Here is an 18,021-nt window from a genome sequence, read left to right on the forward strand (position 1 = left end):
CTTGGTTTTATTTTTTGTGATGATCTTAAATTTAATCACAAGAATAAATTAATCTCTATATTTATTTATTTATTTTTTTATGTTTTTGTTTCTTCTTGAATATTTTCCCCTCATAGTGCCTATTGCACTGTGGTCCTTGCTTTCAATTCTGTTTTCTGCATCATATAGTTTAAACAAGCACAAAGTCAGTATCAAACTCATTTGGAAACAAAATGAAAACTGATTTATGTAGATCTGGGTAGATCTGTAAAAGGAAGCTAGACTCACTGGTGACCTGGATACCGACTGACTAATTTGGAAATTGGATGCACACATGCTGAAAAAATTCAGAAAATTGAGAGAAAAGTCACAGGGAGCCTTTGGCTGAAGGAACAATGACAAAATGGGTAGGGAGGGGAAATTAAGCAACAGTTGACTGAAACTGACTAAATTCAACATGGGCAGCATCAGTTGTTGTTCCCAAGGCTTTTCTGTAAGCAGCTACCTAACACCTTTTACAAGATCAGGAGTGAGGCATATTGTTAGTCTTCTTTTGGGAGCCAATAAGTGGCTTTCCCAGAGTTGGTGACTCATCTGTTCTGGAGCTGTTTGGCTGATTTGTGCTGATATGTGTCAAGCAAGTTTGTTCAATCTTTAAAATGCCTTACTTATTCAGATGCTGCAATGGGTGGAGGTGTTTAAAGAAGAGGATATTATACATTTCATGGAACATTACATTTGTTTATGTATTTATAGTGTAAATTCACTCTCCTGGCAAGACTCAGCATTTTATTGAATACACCTTTCTAGTCCTCATTTGGACCCCCTTTTTGCCTTCAGAACTTCCTTAATTATTTGATATAAATTCAACATTTGGACATAATAGCAAAAAAAAAAAATACTTTTAAAGACATGGACTTAAAAAACAAAATAATACATTGTATTATTATTTTGTTCTTATTTATTCTGGCCAAACAAAACAGGACAATGTGGTTGACAGAGTAATTATTTCTTTTGGCATGTGCTTCTTCAAACTAAACTGGCCTTGGTATTCTATGAATTCCCCTCTGATCCCCAGCAGAGGCTTTAGCCCAAAGGTAACTGCAGAAGTCAGCAGACAATAGAGGCGAAAATAATTTTGCCACCATGCTACTATTTGCTATTTAGAAGTCAACTAGAAAAAAAATCCCAATGCTAAAATCCTAGGAGTTGGGGCACTGCATTATTACTGTTGCCAAATTGGACAAGCTTTGGCCAATAAGTCAAGCTTTTATGCTGGAACAAAAACAACAGTCCAGACAAATAGCATAGTCATGCTGGAACTGTAGCTCTGCTTAACTATGCATAGATAGATGCAATAATCGCTTCTAATCTCTGACCAGCAAAAGAGTGGTTACATTGACAGTCTCTTTTTAGCAACAAATATCTTGAAAGACTAAGTGTATGCAAATATCATTCAGTTCTGCCTTACTGCCTTACTCTAAGTATAAACCCATGCATAAATGGACCTTGAAAGTAAAAACACAGAGGCATTCAAAAAAAGTTTTTATGTGCATGTTCTATGATTTTTTTAAGATGACAGATCTCTTTAAGTGACACTCTTTCTACTCTTTAAAAAGCCTTTTTTTCTGTTACAAAAAAAGCACTCAACTGAAGGATTGCACACGCTGCTGCTAATTATAAGCATTGCATCACTGAGTCCCCCAATGGGAACAGAGTGAAGAGAAACTAAGGCATCTGGAATACAATTACTTATACTTTTAGACAGTTACTTACTTAGATTACATACACTGTGCAAGACTGTTTTATTTACAAGGATTATTTCTTAATTCAGAAAATCCCCCAAAATAGCACATCATATGATTACTAACATTAAGATATTAAATTAAGAAGAATTGAAACAAAATGACAATCTCCCAGATAATGATATTACCAATATGCAGGTCCCTCTCGGTTTGTTTTGTGGAAAATGCCAAAGAAATTCTGATACTCAACTATAATTAAAGTAAAAATTTAAATATTGTATAAATAATCCTGTTGTGAATGTGATCTGGATTTTCACAAACAATTTCAGTATATTTCACTCTTTACATTGATGATATTATGAAATATGAAAGAGCAGTAAAACAGAGACTGTGTTGGCTGCTACAGCTTCCCAGTTGCCAGTGAAATATAAGCAGTTTACTAATATTATTGAAGAGTTTGTCGCCATAATAAGTCATAAAGTCCTTTAGAAATAAATGATAAAGCTACAAAGGATCAAAGGGTAAAGCGGTGCTAAGACATTACATAATTTTAAGTTAATATATGAAGAGATTATATTGTATGGCCTAAATGAATTGTTGCATGTTTTTTAAGAGCTTTGATTCAATGTGGAGGATTCTTAATAAAATGTGATCACAATTTTACAGTACCCATAATAAGAATAATCTGATATTTTTGGTCAAAAACACCATTTGTCTATTAACATTTGAGTCAGACAGTAGCACAGTCCACAGACAGAAAAGCGTCTGACTTCTCCAACACTTCCTTTGGACCTTTTTCAAAGCTAACAATTTGGAGTTCCACCTCAGAAAAAACACATTTGTGTAATTGGTAAAACCAATGATGCCGCTGTTGAATTTATTTGTAACACTTGAGGAAACAGTGTGCACGGTCTCATGGTTCGGAACTGACATACAGCCTGTGTTCTTCCAGTATACAAGTGCTTTTGTAACCATGTGGCATTTGCTCTAAGAAGCAGCAAGCTTACTTACTGGTGTCTAAAGCATACACTGTATGTATAGAATAATAACATGTCCAATTATCAAATTCCCCTGGCTAAAGCTACTCTTTTATATTAAAATGTATGCCTGCAGCATGTGAGAACAGAGGGCTGTGTTTCTGACAGGCTAGTCTGCTGTAAAAAGAACCTGCAGGGATATGTGCCTGGCACCATTCCTGTTCCCCCTCTACAGTGCAGACTTCTCCCTGAATTCCCCAGGCTACCATCTACAAAAGTTCTGTGATAACTTTGCCATAGATAGCTTCATCATCGGTGAGGAGAACTCAGAGTACAGCCAGTGGACACAGAACTTGTGGACTCCTGGCACCTTAAGGGATCCTAAAGGAGCTTGTGATAGATTTCTGCAGGCAAAGACCCAACACACTGACAGGTGAACATCTATGGAAGGGTTATGGAATCCTTCCATAGATGCATCTTATATAAAATCTCAACACTGATCCTCTTTGGGGTGCATAGTGTGCACCTGAAGCCCTTTTTTGACTTTTTGGTGGCACTAGCCTTCTTTTATGGTGTATTACAGTGGAGCAGCAGCTTATGTACATTTGAGAGGACGTTGATAGATAAGCTCGCAAAAAGACCAGCTCTCTGAGCTAGGTTGCCTCTTTGACTTAGTTCAGGTGGTGGGAGTCATAAAGAGATTGCTGTTGAAAAATGTATCCCATCCCATACTTGAAGCTATTGCGGAAATGAGAGCTGCATCAGTGACAAACAGCTACATCCAGGTGCACAAAGGAGCATTCTCACAGATCCTTCTTCCCAGCAGCTGTTGCACTCAATTACTATAATTTCTCCCAATTAACTCAAATTTAATGTTTTTTTTATATCCCTGCTGTTATTTCAGCAGTTTTCCCAGGTGGTAAAGTACTGCAGTATTTTGTGCGAGGTTGAATATGAGCAGTTAAGGCTGAGGCACCAGCAGGACAAAAGCAAATGGCCCCTTTGCTGCACTGTGGCCTTGTGCTGCCCCTGAAATGACTGTTTACTCCAGATGCGATGATTGTTAGTCCCATTTTAAGCAAGATTCTCCGTTTCAGCTGCCATTGCCATTAAATATGACTCACTCACTCTCACACATTCACATGCACAGTCATTATAAAAGCTTATGTAAATGTTCCTATTTTGGAAATTCTTCTAAGGAATGCATAAATGATTTAGATGTTTAAATGGCAAATTTTTTGTCGATATCAAACATTGCATTATATTTTTCCAGATTATTTATAACTGTTTAGTGGACAAATTCCTTATATGGCCCTTGACTAAAACTAATGGCTTTATCCTTTCTGCTTTTTCAGATTTTCCGCAGAGCTGACAAAAATGGTGAGTAAATATGCTTAGTGAGGATTTGAATTGCCTCAATTGCTTTTTGAGATGTTTAATCTGTGAGATAGCTTCAGTGATAAGTTGGAGAAAAACAAGCAGTTTGCATGAATGACACACAGAAACTTTTTTTATTCATCTCATGCTTCAATCAGCTATCTAATCCAATTAAAATTTAGCTTAGGCTGTGGATTTAAGCCTATAGTGGAAAAGATTGAAGGATTGTCTCATAAAATAAAATACCTCCAGATGTGTTTATAGAATATTAATCTAATCTATAATTTTGCTGCAGAAAGTAGATGGCGTATTTAGCGTTCTTTTCAGATTCTTCATGCTAAATCCAGTGATGTAGTTTTACTATGCACACACCCCAACATCCCCTCCCCTCACACACACACATATTATTTACTCCAAGCCTTGCCTCTAGTCTCACTCTGCTGTTACCACAGCCTAAAAAAATTCTAATCTTATGTCCAGCCAGCCTAAAACTGTAAGCTGTCTCCATCTAGACACCCGCTTGAACATTTTCTGGAGGCGTCTCTGGCAAAATCTGGTGCTACTTAATGTCAAATCCCATGCTGAGATCAAAATAAATATTAAACATCGTAAAAGCTTTTACCCAACCAAAGATCCGTCAGTAAGTTTTTAAGACAGCACTTTTTGCACAGCTTACAGACCTGACATTTTACTTTCTTGCAATCACATCAAAGTGTACAGAAGTTTCCTATAGCAACCATTTTGTCTCAGTAAACAGTGTAAATTATTTCACTGCTTTACATCATAAGTCTGTGAGTTTTCGTGAAATAACATTACTTTTTGTTATATCATTCTCTCACACTTTTAAATTGTTTTCCATGAAGTTGCATTTACTGAACACAATAGATCACAGTAAATTGCATTAACTTGTTTGTTTGTTATTGGGTCATGCACTTTATATATTTTTTCTTGCTTTGATATGTGACTGCATGAGATATCAAATCAGACTGTGACTAAATCAGGAGAAATTGTGGCATCATTTTATATTAGCATTCAGTTTAAATAGGTAGACTAATCTCTTGCTGCAATAAGAGCCATTCTGTTTCCCATGCTTTTGTTGTGCAATATTGGCTCACCCAGAAAGATATTTATTCATCTCTAATAACTGATGAAATAGGGTGCCAAAGCAAATCAAGGGGAGGGAAGTGTAGCCGTCATCACGGGACATTGTTTTGTTCACACTTCAAAGAGTCTGTAATCATTGTGCCTCTAAACAACAATTGCTTCTCGACAGTATTAGCAATGTTTAAGAAAGACATCCTGAATGAGACATTGCTCTAATTCTTTCAAATAAAAATACATTCAATGTTCGATTTTTTATTATAATGAACTCAGCAGAGATGACTGTCATTTCTAAACCAGCTGCACAAAAAGGAAAGGGAAGGAGGACCATAAATGCTAAAAGCGAAACACACAAAAAATGTACCGTCCTACATTCAGTGGTCTATATTCCTCAGTATTAAATACGACTGGGAATAGGCTAAAAATATAATGTAAAAGAAAATGATTGACTTTGTTTTCCCTTCAAAACTGTGATCCAATCAACTATCTGTGAGATTGACAGATTTGTTTGTTTGTGGTTCTTGAATATGCTTTTTTTAGTAGTGAAGAAACTGCATGCATAACTTTTGTGAGCCCATAAGAAGAAGATGTTGATATGTTACAATAATTTTGCAAAAAAATTGAGATACAATTAAGTTCCTCCTCTTTAGGTAATAGAATGGTCTTAACTTTCTATATTATGCTTCATGTATTTATCAGTTCATGCATAATATATATTTTAAAATTTTTGTTCAGAATTATGGAAAGTAAAACTTTACCAGTAACTACGTTTGCAGAGGGGCAGCTGTTGAGAGCATGCAACTCAGTAAACAGCATCTGTCACAGCCTATCATTCAAAACACTCACTCGTTAATTCAAGTGATTTATTTGCACTACCAGTTCAGTAATTGATTTAGCTTTAGTACTAATATGACGTCTGTTATTGTTCGTAAATTAACTACTTTAAAGTATTCTCAGTATAAGAATCTCATAGATTCCTGACCAGAGAAACAGCTTTCATCAGTCAATGTTCAGCCCAAAATGATTAAATGGTCAAGGATCAGTAAACTGATATAGTTTTAAGAGTTTGTTGCATCCGTGTGCTCTCAAGCAGGTAGTAGGGCTCAACAGACAGATATACTGTATATGACAGCTGAAATTTATTCTCACCTCATATTTTCTCTTATCTGAAGAAAAAAGGCCAGTCAGCTTCAGACCACAAGTATAAAAGATTGCTGAAAACAGAATGTAAAAGTAGCACACGGCTGTAAGTGAGGCTTTGGAAAGTAAAAATTTGCCTCAGATTTTCTAACAGATGGGCTTGTGAAACACCCCAAGTAGGACATTGATGCTAAGAATACCAGTAATAGCTTGAGTATGCAGAGATCTATAGAAGCTTACCATGACAAAACCAAAGCCATCTCTCTTAGCAATGCTGGTTGCTACTGAAGCGTTTGTGGGGAATTTATAAACCACTTAGGAGAGCCTGCATTGGGACTAACCTTTGAAGGGATACCAGCGTGGCCTACTTTGTGCCCTACTTTGCAGGACATCACAACTTTCTTATTTTGTTTCTTGTTTACTCTAAACGTTTTGAGACATTTTAACTTCAGGAGTGCAAATGCCACACAAGGGCTCTGCTTAAAAACCAACAGAGCATTGCAGATTCCTGTTTTGGATTATTACTAGGATGCTTAGATGGTGCTTCATATAGATTTTGCACAGCTGTGATGCACAGTGAAAACACCCAGCCACATTCATGATCAGAGCATCTTTGACTGTTTTAAAAAAGACTGCTATACCATTTTTTTTTACTTTAAGTTACTATGAATTGTGATATTTAGTTTTATGGCTGATTTTTTTTTAAATTCCTTTACCAATCTTCTCCATCCTAACTCAAATTGAGAATGTTTGCTTCTTAGGAAGTCTTGTGTTGTGGATGCATAAATAAATATCACATTCAGTGGAGGGTGATAATGACCTCAACATGACAAAAGCCATGTTGAGGTCTGCCTGTGAGTGTTTTTGGACCGGGTGAGCTCATGTGTCAATGGGTCACGCATGAATGATTTATTCATTTCAAGGCATCAGCTGGCATTTGAAATGTGAATCTGTTCCCTGCCCGAATCTGCATTAATCAGATTTAATATGATGGAAGCAAAGAACATTTTAGTGAACTTATCTTTTTCAGTATTTAAAAATAATTTTAGTTCTTCTCTTTGGGCTGTTATAGAAGAAATACAGAATTTCATCTGGATGTGACAACTGAATACTACATCAAGTACAAAGATTATTTGATTTAACTGAAAATAATTTTCAAAATCTTTATTTATGTACTGTAATCTGAGATTCTCTGCTACTTTTGGACCTTCCTTCCAAATGTCATTTAAGATCTATGGCCAAGTTTCATTGTGGATGGTGACACTCTTCAGTTGTTATCCTCAAGCATATTTAAAAGCATGATTTTTCCTCAGGTTGATACGGACATTTCTCACCAGAACATATTCACAATCCACTTTTTATTCCAGTTTAATTGCTGTGCCCTGGCAGAAGGCTTGTACCAAATCATAGACTATAAAAAAAGACTAATTCTGAAGAGTGGTGCTTTTACATATTTTTCTTACTGGAAACCTCCCCCTTTTGACATATGAAGACATATATCCTAGAACTGTCAAGGCTTCCTGTGAGTGTCACTTTTGAGAATCCTGCTGTCTGTCTGTCTTGGCACTCCAAATATAGGAGTCTTTCCAAATATGACACAAGGTGAGACATGTGGAGAGATCTTTGGTTTCACAGTCTGTAAGCCACAGTACAGATGGTGTAAAGATATAAGTAATGAGCACAAGCTGTGCATAAATAGTGGCAAAAAAAAAAAAAAGCTAGACAGGGAAGTTAGAAAGTAATGTGTGAAAGTATTCTACTGAAAATGTCCAGTGCTAAATATTTATCTAAGAAGGAGGGGCTTTGAGAAAGCCCCTCCAGCGTTTCTGCTGAGATTTCTTTATGTTAATATAATTTTCTGTTCAACACTGTCAAGTTCATTTTTGGTTTATTTTGACTCTAATCTTGACATGTTCTTTACTCACAATGATTACCAGAGAATCCAACTCCCACTGGCGTAATTCCAAGTGCTTGAGTGTCATTGCTGAGTACTGCTTGCTGCAGACACAATCTGTTCATCTCTACTAATTCGTAAGGCTTAAAAATCTCTCATAGTTTTTCACCGGTATAAGCTTACTCTTGGCCACCCTGATTTGTTTGTACTAGCAGAGAGATTGATAGTTTGCTCACGAAGGAGCTCTTCTTCACAGATGACAATCCAGCCATTCATCCTCTGCTATTGATTTTTCGGTGCAATGTCTGCCACAACAAACTGTGCTCACAATTAACTAGCTGAAGTAGGAAATAATTCCAAACTGCTGAACAAGTATCTTTTTTCATATTCTATATATTATATTAATAGTTGCATATCATTTATCAGTAACTTTCTGTGGCCTTGTACAGTTTTGTGCAAGACCACAGAAATAAATGTTTTGATTCATTAAAATGTGATGAGTGGTATGTTGACAAGTCTAGGAATACAGTGAAAAGTGTTCTTACAGGATTTTCCAAGTGACTGATTTATTCCCTCAGACCTGAATTAGTTAATTGTTACAAAAACATGTAGATATTAGATACTTAGGGCAGCAGAGCCACAACTTCATAGAAAATGTAAAGTTAAATGGAAATAAGAAGACACATTAAGTCTGAAATCAACTGGGAAAAAGGAACCATCTTGTGGCAGGTTAGGAAACCTTGAGTAATTCTGTCATAAATCTGTTCCTTCACTGCTTTTCAGATGATGGCAAGTTGTCATTTGAGGAGTTCAATGCTTACTTTGCTGATGGGATCCTGACAACTGAAGAGCTTCAGGAACTTTTTTACTCCATAGACGGACGACAGAATAAGTGAGTGTTTATTTAGGTTTTAGTTACTTGAAGAAGAATATAATGAGGAGACAGTTATCAAATTTGGTCTTTCATCAAGTCATCAGTTGCAGGCCAAACAAAATACATTTGGAGAGAAGTTTTTAGTAAATAAAATGGCCCCTGAAACCAGACTTCATAAAGTAACAGTTCACATCCTCTGAATATAAATATTATTAAATGCACCAGGAACATCAAAAAACTCAATCAGTTTGACCAGCCTGAGGGTTGTCAGCCTGAAGTCCATGCTTCGTAGTGGAAATTTAACTCGCCCCAGCTGCTAATGAAAAAAAAAATCCTGTTATTGGGTCTTTTAGAAAGTCTTTATTGGCATTATGTTTTATCTTTGTTATAAGCTTATCTTCTTAATATTTTTTGCAGATTAAGAATTTGCCTTTATGAGGAAACCACATTCTTACAAAATGCTAATTTTCCAATCTCATTGTTAAATTATGTGCTTAAGCCCAGGCAGAAAGACAAAATGATAGTCCAATAAACAGCAATCAGACTGATTTGATGAGATTTTGTTACGCTGACTTAGCAAGGACTTTTTCATTATTGAGAATCACTGGGGTAGTGAGCCGCAGCAGAAGCTCACCACAGTTTTTTCCTCACCCTTTCTCTTTGAAGCAGCTGGCATGAGATTTGCTTCAATGGCAGATTAAATGTATTGTGTCCTGCAAAATATTGCCAGAAAAATTTAATTACTTGGTGATGGTAAAAATCTTTAACAAAATAATTTACAATTTTAGGTAATGAAGCTATATTCAGTGTGATGGTAAACACTCTCTCAACATCAGGCAATAACTGGCTTGATTTTCCACTAAGCAATGAAAATAACCCTTAACACTCCATTAAAGCAAAAGGTTAATGTTCTGAGCTGTACAGTACAGTGCTGTTGTTTTAAATTGTGACACCAAAAGCTGTTTACAGCACCCAGTGTGATGACATCTTCTGTGAGTGGTAAACAAAGATAAAGGGATTTTCCTACAGTGTGTTAAATATAAAAAGGAAATATAAAAGAAAGCAATATCACAGTTGAATGAATGAGTATTTCTGAAAAACAGATTTACAAGAAAGACATATTCACAATTTCTAAGGACAAATGCTGTACAATCTTCCATGTCAGTCAAAAAACTATAGGATTTGCAAACTCATATGATCTTTTCTTTGTAGTTTTAATGCAATCTTCATGTGTTCTTTAGGATAACTGTGCAATATTACCATTTATAAAACGCAACAAAAAAATCTCAAGGAATTAAGTGCAACACCTCTTTGCATATGCCTAATTAACTCTTCTCATTTTTCTCCTGTTACATTTTGCCCTGCAGCAATCTGGACACTGACAAGTTATCAGGTTGGCAACAAAGTACATTGTCTGTTTTAAGTACTGAATTTTTGTCGAACTTCTGTTTCTTTCAAGATTATGACCATATGCATTTTGATGTCTCATAATGTCATCAGACAAGATCTTGAATCTGCAAATTAAGGCAGGTTTTATGTGCCTTTAAAAGACTTGAGCAGCTTTTTCAAAAATAAAGAAGTTTATTTATGTCCACTCCTTCAATTTTTTACTGTTGAAATCACTAATAATGTCCCCTATTGAACTCCTAACCATTGGATAACCATTTACCTACACTAAATCTGAAAGCAATTGTCCTCTTTTATCATCTTTGAAAGGATTGTGTGCCCTGAATAAAGCTAAGAAATGGGGCACGCAGACGGGTAAACACCAGTTTTGCCCAGAATAAAACGTTTGCATAATTGATCAAATGGGAATGGCTTACTTTCCATTTGACGTCAAGGGAGGTTGACTGTTTTCCACATCAGAGGCCAACTTTTGTCGCAGACCAAGTTTTATAAACATTTAGCATTTATTGAGAAAGAACTCATTTGACGATTTGGAGAGACAGTGTTAGCAGGAATGAGCAAAAATGTTTGAGACCTAAGATCCATTAACCTTGGATCAGTGTTGACTATGTGTTGAACTATATGCTGAATAAAATTAGACTTTTTATTAAGACAAGCGCCATTTAATTTCACATTTGATCAATTGTTTCAGCTTGTTAAAGATTTTTTTTAAATGTTTTTCCTTTAAGAAAATTTTTACAAAAAAATGTGTAGGAGCTTTCTTCATTAAATTTGTATGCATCATCCTTCATGTCCGCTATTAGGGATTTCAGTCATTTAAACACGGCCAACAATTTTAAAATTGCCAGTTCTTCTTACATCAACATTTCTATTGGACTGTATTATGAATCTCACTAGTCATGGTTTAACTTCTTTAGAATCTTAGAACATGTAAGAACATTACTTATTCATTTGTCTTTCACTGCAATAACTGTTCAAATATTTATTCTTCTTTTCTCTATTAGATTATTTTTTTGAGCACCTCGGAGAATATGTAAATGTTCTCTCAGCTCTGGAGAGCCTGAACATTGCCATTTTAAAAGCAATGGATAAAACTAAAGAGGTAAGATTTCCGCACATTGCATGAAAAACTTTATCTATGTATTTGTTCATGTTAAGAAAAGTTGGATGTGTGATATTTTCTCCGGAATTAACCAGGAAGTTCAGTGCTGTGAAAAAGTACACCTACTTCTGTTTTTGCCTTTTTGTTTTTGCTGGTCAAAAACAACGCAAAGGTCCACTTCACGTTTGGAAAAATAACCCAAAAATACATGACCCTAGACTGGTGGACTGATGAAACAAAATACATTTCTTTTTGAAAGGTGTGTGTCCAGTTACATGTGGTGTGAAACTAATTGCAGAAAAATCATGTCATACACAGTAATGATAATGTTTGAGGCTGCTTTTCTGCTTCTGAACCTGGAAAATTTTCCTTAGTTGATGGAACCATGAATTTTGAAGTACATTTGGCAAATCCACTACTGAATGACTTAAAAATACCAAAAACAAAACTTTTGGTGTGGCTTAGTCTAAGTTTGAACTTGAATCTGATCAAAATGCTGTGGTTTGACCGCTTACCTATTGTTCATGCTCCACTATCCAATGTGAGGATTTCTTCTCTGCAGTGAAGAGTGGGCATAAAAAAATTCTCCACAGCAGTGAAAAAGACTCTTTACCATTTATCCTAAATACTTGATGTCCATTGTTCTCACCAGGTACAATCAGTTACTAGGTTTAGAGGTGTCATCACTTTTACATGGTGCTATATGCCTTGACATGATTCAAGTACCATGCTGAATGTATATCTCCTGAATACACTCTTAGATTTTTAGAGCAATCACATGAACTTCTTCATTATACATAGACCAAGTCATTCCTTCAGTGCATAAAAGAGAAAAAGAAAAATAGATTTCTTATTTTATCATAGCAAGTTTATATTGCATTAAATGTTCCAGCACTATTATGTAGCCAGGTCTGGTTTCCTGACCTTCGCCTTCTGCCCCCTGCTCATCTGGGAAACATTTTCAGATCCTCTCCTCTCCCTCCTCTGCAGCTGAGCCACTTCTGACTTCTCTGCTGTTGAAACTGCTGTTCATCTTGCTGCAGATGGACAAAGATGGTGATTAGTATAACAGCCAGTGGCTGCCACTCAATCTGCTCCCTTTACTTCAAAGGTTCCACTGTGTTCAGTCCAGAGTATATGCAGATTAGGATTCCACCAGTGACTACATTTTTCCACGGCAGATGAGCTGCTCTAAGAAAGCTGCTTTGTCGCTGAGAGTTAAATAAAATGTTCCCATATGCAAAACTGCCACCAAACCAACAGATAGTTCATTTAACTTAGTAAAAAACACCATGTTGTTTAACATTTGATGCAAAAATGTAACCCTTTTCTTAATATATAAATGTTAATATTACTATTACTTGTCTAACTTTATACAGTGTTTTTTTTAATCAGTAGCATAAGACTCACATACTGTATATTTTTGAAAAGGTAAATGCAGTTTTTAAACATATTATGTTTAGGAACGTAATGCCTTATGTATGAACTCTTTCCATCAATCATTACATAATATACACTGTATATCAAGAAGTACAGGACTTGGTGCTTGTCATTGGAGCTTATTACATCACTTTTTTAAGCCACTGCCAAAGGTTGTGTCAACTTTACCTGGATCCAGAATCAGAAATACATTGATGCAAATTTTAATAATGCCATTGTTTTTTTGTTTTTTTTTTAAACTTTGGTTAAAGACTGAAATAGTAAATATTAGAGAAAATACTATAAATATGAACCAAAATAAAATCTTAGAGAATAAGAAAATAAAAATAGGACCTGATTTAATATTGATCTAGGTAGTTTCCAATAGTTAGAAACATCCGATTTCTGTTTGGTTTCTGTAGTCAGAACAATTGAGCAGAGTTTGAACTGCTTGAATGACATCTATGTTAACTGTTTTGAAAAACGGTGAGGGAAAATGTGCCAAACGAATGAGAAATCATTTTTAAGAGGTGTCTTCTGCTCTGTTGAGAAAGTAACAATGAAAACTGAGTGCATCCCAGTTCCTTTAAGCAGGTCAAAGCACTCAAGAAAAACTGTATTATAAACCAGGTTGAGGAGTACCGGTATATGCATAGATATCCAAAACTATTAGAATATTCTGTTTAGATGAGGCTTGTAAAGGCTTTAAACATCTATATGCAATTAATCTACATATTGTTTTTAACATTTTGATTTGAGTTACCAAAATAAGTCAACTTCTCAATAACATTCAGATTTATTCAGTGGGTCTGTAGATATGTAACTCTATCCTTATTAGAACCAAAATGATCTGGGACAGTCAACTTAAATCTCAGTGTGCAAACATTTTCCCTTTTTATTCTGCAAGAATGACAATTCAATCTCTTAACTGAATTGATTGAAGCTACTTTGAGAGAACAACCTTAAATCGGGGATTTGAATTACATGCATGTTAAATGAGAAGGAGGGAGAGGATTTGTTCTGAAACATTATGCATCCTGTCTTAATTAGATCGCCTTTCTCCACTGTTCTTGCTCCTGCTAAGGTGAGGCAATCCTCAAAGTATTGTTCAGTCCTAGTTAGCAGCTGTGGTCTGTTATTGCTCTGGACTGATAATCCCAAGATGCTTATTCTGCAGAGATTACAAATCAGTCTCACCATTTTGGCAAACAGCTCTTGCAGCATTGCTTCAAGAGTCCTCTGGGAATATCTAATCACATTCATGTTTGGAGACTCAAGCAGCAATAATAACTCCTGTTTAAGTTCTTTCTCCCTGGAATCTGAATAAACAGGTCAGAATACCTTAGTGTATCCATTAACCCAGTTAACTACAATGTATTTGCTCTAGAGCTTGGATGCATTTTGATGTTGAAATCTGTCTTTCTCTCAGGAGTACCAAGGTGCCAGTGTGTTGGGTCAGTTTGTCACCAGGTTCATGCTAAGAGAGACATCCAGTCAGCTGTTTTCCCTACAGAGCTCCCTTCAGTGTGCCATGGAGGCTGTGGAGGAGCAGAGCAGCCCCGCTCCGTGAGTTCTGCAATATGGCTCCACTTATATCTGCTTATGTCTTATTTGTGGGGTCTGTTTTAACCATTTGCAACACATTGTCCACACAGTAGCGAAAACAATATTTTTATAAGCACCTTCCTGAAAAGCAAGGTGCTTTTTACTTGCAAAAAAAATTTGGTTTCCCCTTTTCTGACTAAAAATTAGGCATTAAACCTTCTGCTTAATGTGCAAAAGAATTGCTTGATGTGGGAAGAGCAGACTGAGCATAGCCCTCTTCTGACCTTGTCAAAAACCCTTAAACCCTGTGTGCTCCCTGTACAGAATAAGAACCACTGGAGAATGATAATGATTATAATCAGAGGGGTAAAGGAGGAGATCAGTAAAAGATTCACTGCACTCCAGAACTACTAATAAGCTCTAAACTACAAAAAAAAAACATTGACAGTGAAGTCTTTTTAGTGATTTTCTAAATTAAAAAAGATAATTAATTTACTTGTGGCAACAAGATTTTTTCTTTGAAACAGAACAAATTTTGTTATCAAAATGCTCTAAATTGGAGTTATTTTGATTTCTTTTTAATAATCTATTGAATTTAAAAATGTTTAAACGCCACCATTTCTTTCAGTAATTTTTATACTTTTATAAAATTGTCCTTATGAGTCTTAAATAATCCAAGAGGGTGACTACAAAGAGGCTAGGGAACATGGGACATCAGCGGAGAGGAAAACACGAAGATAGAATAAACAGAAGGAGCTGGAGAAGACGATTGAAACCAAAAATAATATACTGAGGAAAAGATGAAGAATAGGAGAGGGAAACCAGAGGATCTAATCAGAGAGAAGTGGGAACAGCACAGGTAGAGGAGAATGAGGTGATGGACAAAAGCTGTCAGCTCATAGTTTATTATTTAAAAGTTCATAAACAATTTGATCAACTTAAAAGAATAAAGTATTAACCCTCCAGTAACATGTATTTTATAGAACAGTTTTTGGGTGTCAATATGTGTGGCACCCATGATTCAATAATGAACATTTTAGCAAAAGAGAAAACATTTAATCTTATCAAAGGCTAGTTTTTTTTTTTTCTTCAAAATCAAGGTGTGAGATTATACTACAGCAAATAGTCATGAATTTATATTTATCGACTGCCAGGCTCTTTTTACATTTTGTATATAAATAGTAAGCGTCTGCCTGTTGAACTGTGGTTTTCTTGGCTCAGCAGAACTCTGCTCATGCCTCTGGGTGCCACACTGGTATTATTGGAAATAGCAAACCGATTATAGCCAAGGTGAATTATAGAGAGGAGAGACCAGGAGGCAGAGAAGGAGCTAAAGCAGAATGGATGACAAAGCATTCACCACAGATTCACACAGATAAATAACACAACAATGAGTTCAAAAGAGAAAAGAAAAACCACCAGAGAGACTTTAAAAGCAACAAATACCAGTTCACAACTTTGAGCTGATGGTAGACAGTGTGCAATTTTCAGAAACAAAGGTAAAGAAAAATTAAGACAGGTATAGAAACTTCTTTCCGTATGTTGACTGGTAGACTTGTGGCTTTTCCTGTGGCCTTTGGATTGCAGGTTCTCAGCAGGAGAATCTCCTGGCAATATGCTCCCTCTGCGCCGTCAGCAGGATGCTGAATACACACACATGAAATTACCAGCATGCACAAAGGTCCAACAAAGGAAAGCAAAATGGGAACACTATAACAAAGCCTCACAAATGTGCAGAGGTGTTTTTGTTTTCACCTGCAGAGAAATACACAAATGAAATTATAGCATTCACACTCATTTGTTATAAAGTGTGAGTGTTTAAAATTTCACATTGTAAGTGCCTTTGACACATATTTTTCACTGCGTCCAACACACATTCCCAGTTATACTGAAATGTGTCTGTATAAGTGTGATAATTTGAGCTTTTAAGAGCACTTCACAAAGTTTTCTATTCTGTCCACTCACTGTTCATCTCTCACTCTTGAATTGCATATTAACCTATCGTCCCTCTTGATTTCTCTCCACTATCGTTCTCTCTGCATTGCTCTCATACTTCTTTTCCCAGTCTCCTCATTTAGCCCCTAATTTCATTCTATATCAGCTTCTCCTTGCTCCCTTGTGACTACCTCTGTCTGCCATATCTTTAGTTTGTTTCCTCTACAATCCTCTGACAGTTGCTGTCTTTCTCTCTGATGTTTGTCTCCCTGGGTCTCCAATCGCTGTCATGGCAGGAGGGAGGTAAAGGCTCCCGAGCTGACAGTGGTACAGAAAAATGGCAGGCGGTGTGGTCGTAGGGTCCATAACAACCTCTGTGTGTCTTCATCAGATCCCTGCACTGGGATGCCAAACACAGGTAAAGAGAATATATAATTAGACTTTTTATATTTAAACATATGAGGTAATGCAAGTCAAATGGACATTTACTCAACTTTTTCAGGGTTTTTTTCCCCTTCAAAGGTTATATTCATATATATGTCTTTATATTGAGTCTCATTTGTTTCTTATTAAATATTAATCCTTATCACACTGTTTATCTTTACCCCTCAATCTTCTATCTGATACATTCAGCCTCAAGTACCGGTAACATTTTTTTGTATTTTATTTATCTTGTTTAAAATTGGGTTTAATGTTCAAAACTACTAATAGCTGCTAGGAATCACTAAAACAATAAGACAAGCTGACAGTCAGAGTGTGATTCTTAATGGAGAGTTTTTCTTGAAATCCTTTTTTTTCCTGTCTCTTGTGTATTACTTTGACACATGCCACCCACTCAAACATGGTTGCTGACCAAGCACACTGTTCAAGAATGTAGAAGTCCCTAATGGCAGCTGCCTGTTTTGGCACAATAAAGGGAACTGTCACTCTGACAAACTGGTTTATAAAAGGTTTTAGTTCGCACAGCAACAAAATAAAGATTAATTTTGCCTCGCAATCTATGTTGAACTGACTGGCACATTCACCCAGCTATTTGCAAGTGCTAAATATTTGCTAAGCTGAAATTGCTTGTTCTTTTAATTCTAAAATTAGACAATAGTGCCACCAAGCAAACAGCCTTTCAGAGCACTGATGCAGCTTGTCAACATTTGAAGGAAGCATTATTCATGCATTTAGAGGACAGCTGGGCCATATTTATGCATGAATACCCCTGCACTTGTCAGTTTTAGCCAGAGCAACAAAAAAAAAAAAAGAAACTCATGTGTGCTGGTGAATTTTCACATAATATAATTCATTTTAATCACACAAACTGTAATCTAAAAGGATCCTCCTCTCTGAAGATGTGGAATAAATTGCTCTTTAATGGCTGCAGTTTCTTTAAACCCTCTCTCTGGTTGTCCGATAAGAGGAATACAGAGTTTTACTGATGCAATGGTTGAATCCATAATCTATCTGATTAGTTGGAAAGACAGAAACCTGCTTATTAGAGAATTATTGTTTGTGGATTCTAAAGCATGAACTAGGTA

At 36.0% G+C, this 18,021-nt stretch overlaps 1 protein-coding gene across 1 annotated transcript in view; it reads left to right on the forward strand.

Moving 5' to 3' along the window:
* necab3 (N-terminal EF-hand calcium binding protein 3) overlaps positions 1-18,021 on the forward strand; it is a 34,225-nt gene that overhangs the window by 4,934 nt on the left and 11,270 nt on the right. Inside the window, 6 exon segments of the mRNA XM_032549819.1 lie at positions 4,057-4,081; positions 8,997-9,105; positions 10,455-10,480; positions 11,499-11,596; positions 14,445-14,581; positions 16,792-16,913. Of these exon segments, the coding sequence (XP_032405710.1) occupies positions 4,057-4,081; positions 8,997-9,105; positions 10,455-10,480; positions 11,499-11,596; positions 14,445-14,581; positions 16,792-16,913 (517 nt within the window).

This window comes from Xiphophorus hellerii, chromosome 20 (assembly GCF_003331165.1).
Source record: "Xiphophorus hellerii strain 12219 chromosome 20, Xiphophorus_hellerii-4.1, whole genome shotgun sequence".
Taxonomy (NCBI): Eukaryota; Metazoa; Chordata; class Actinopteri; order Cyprinodontiformes; family Poeciliidae; genus Xiphophorus; species Xiphophorus hellerii.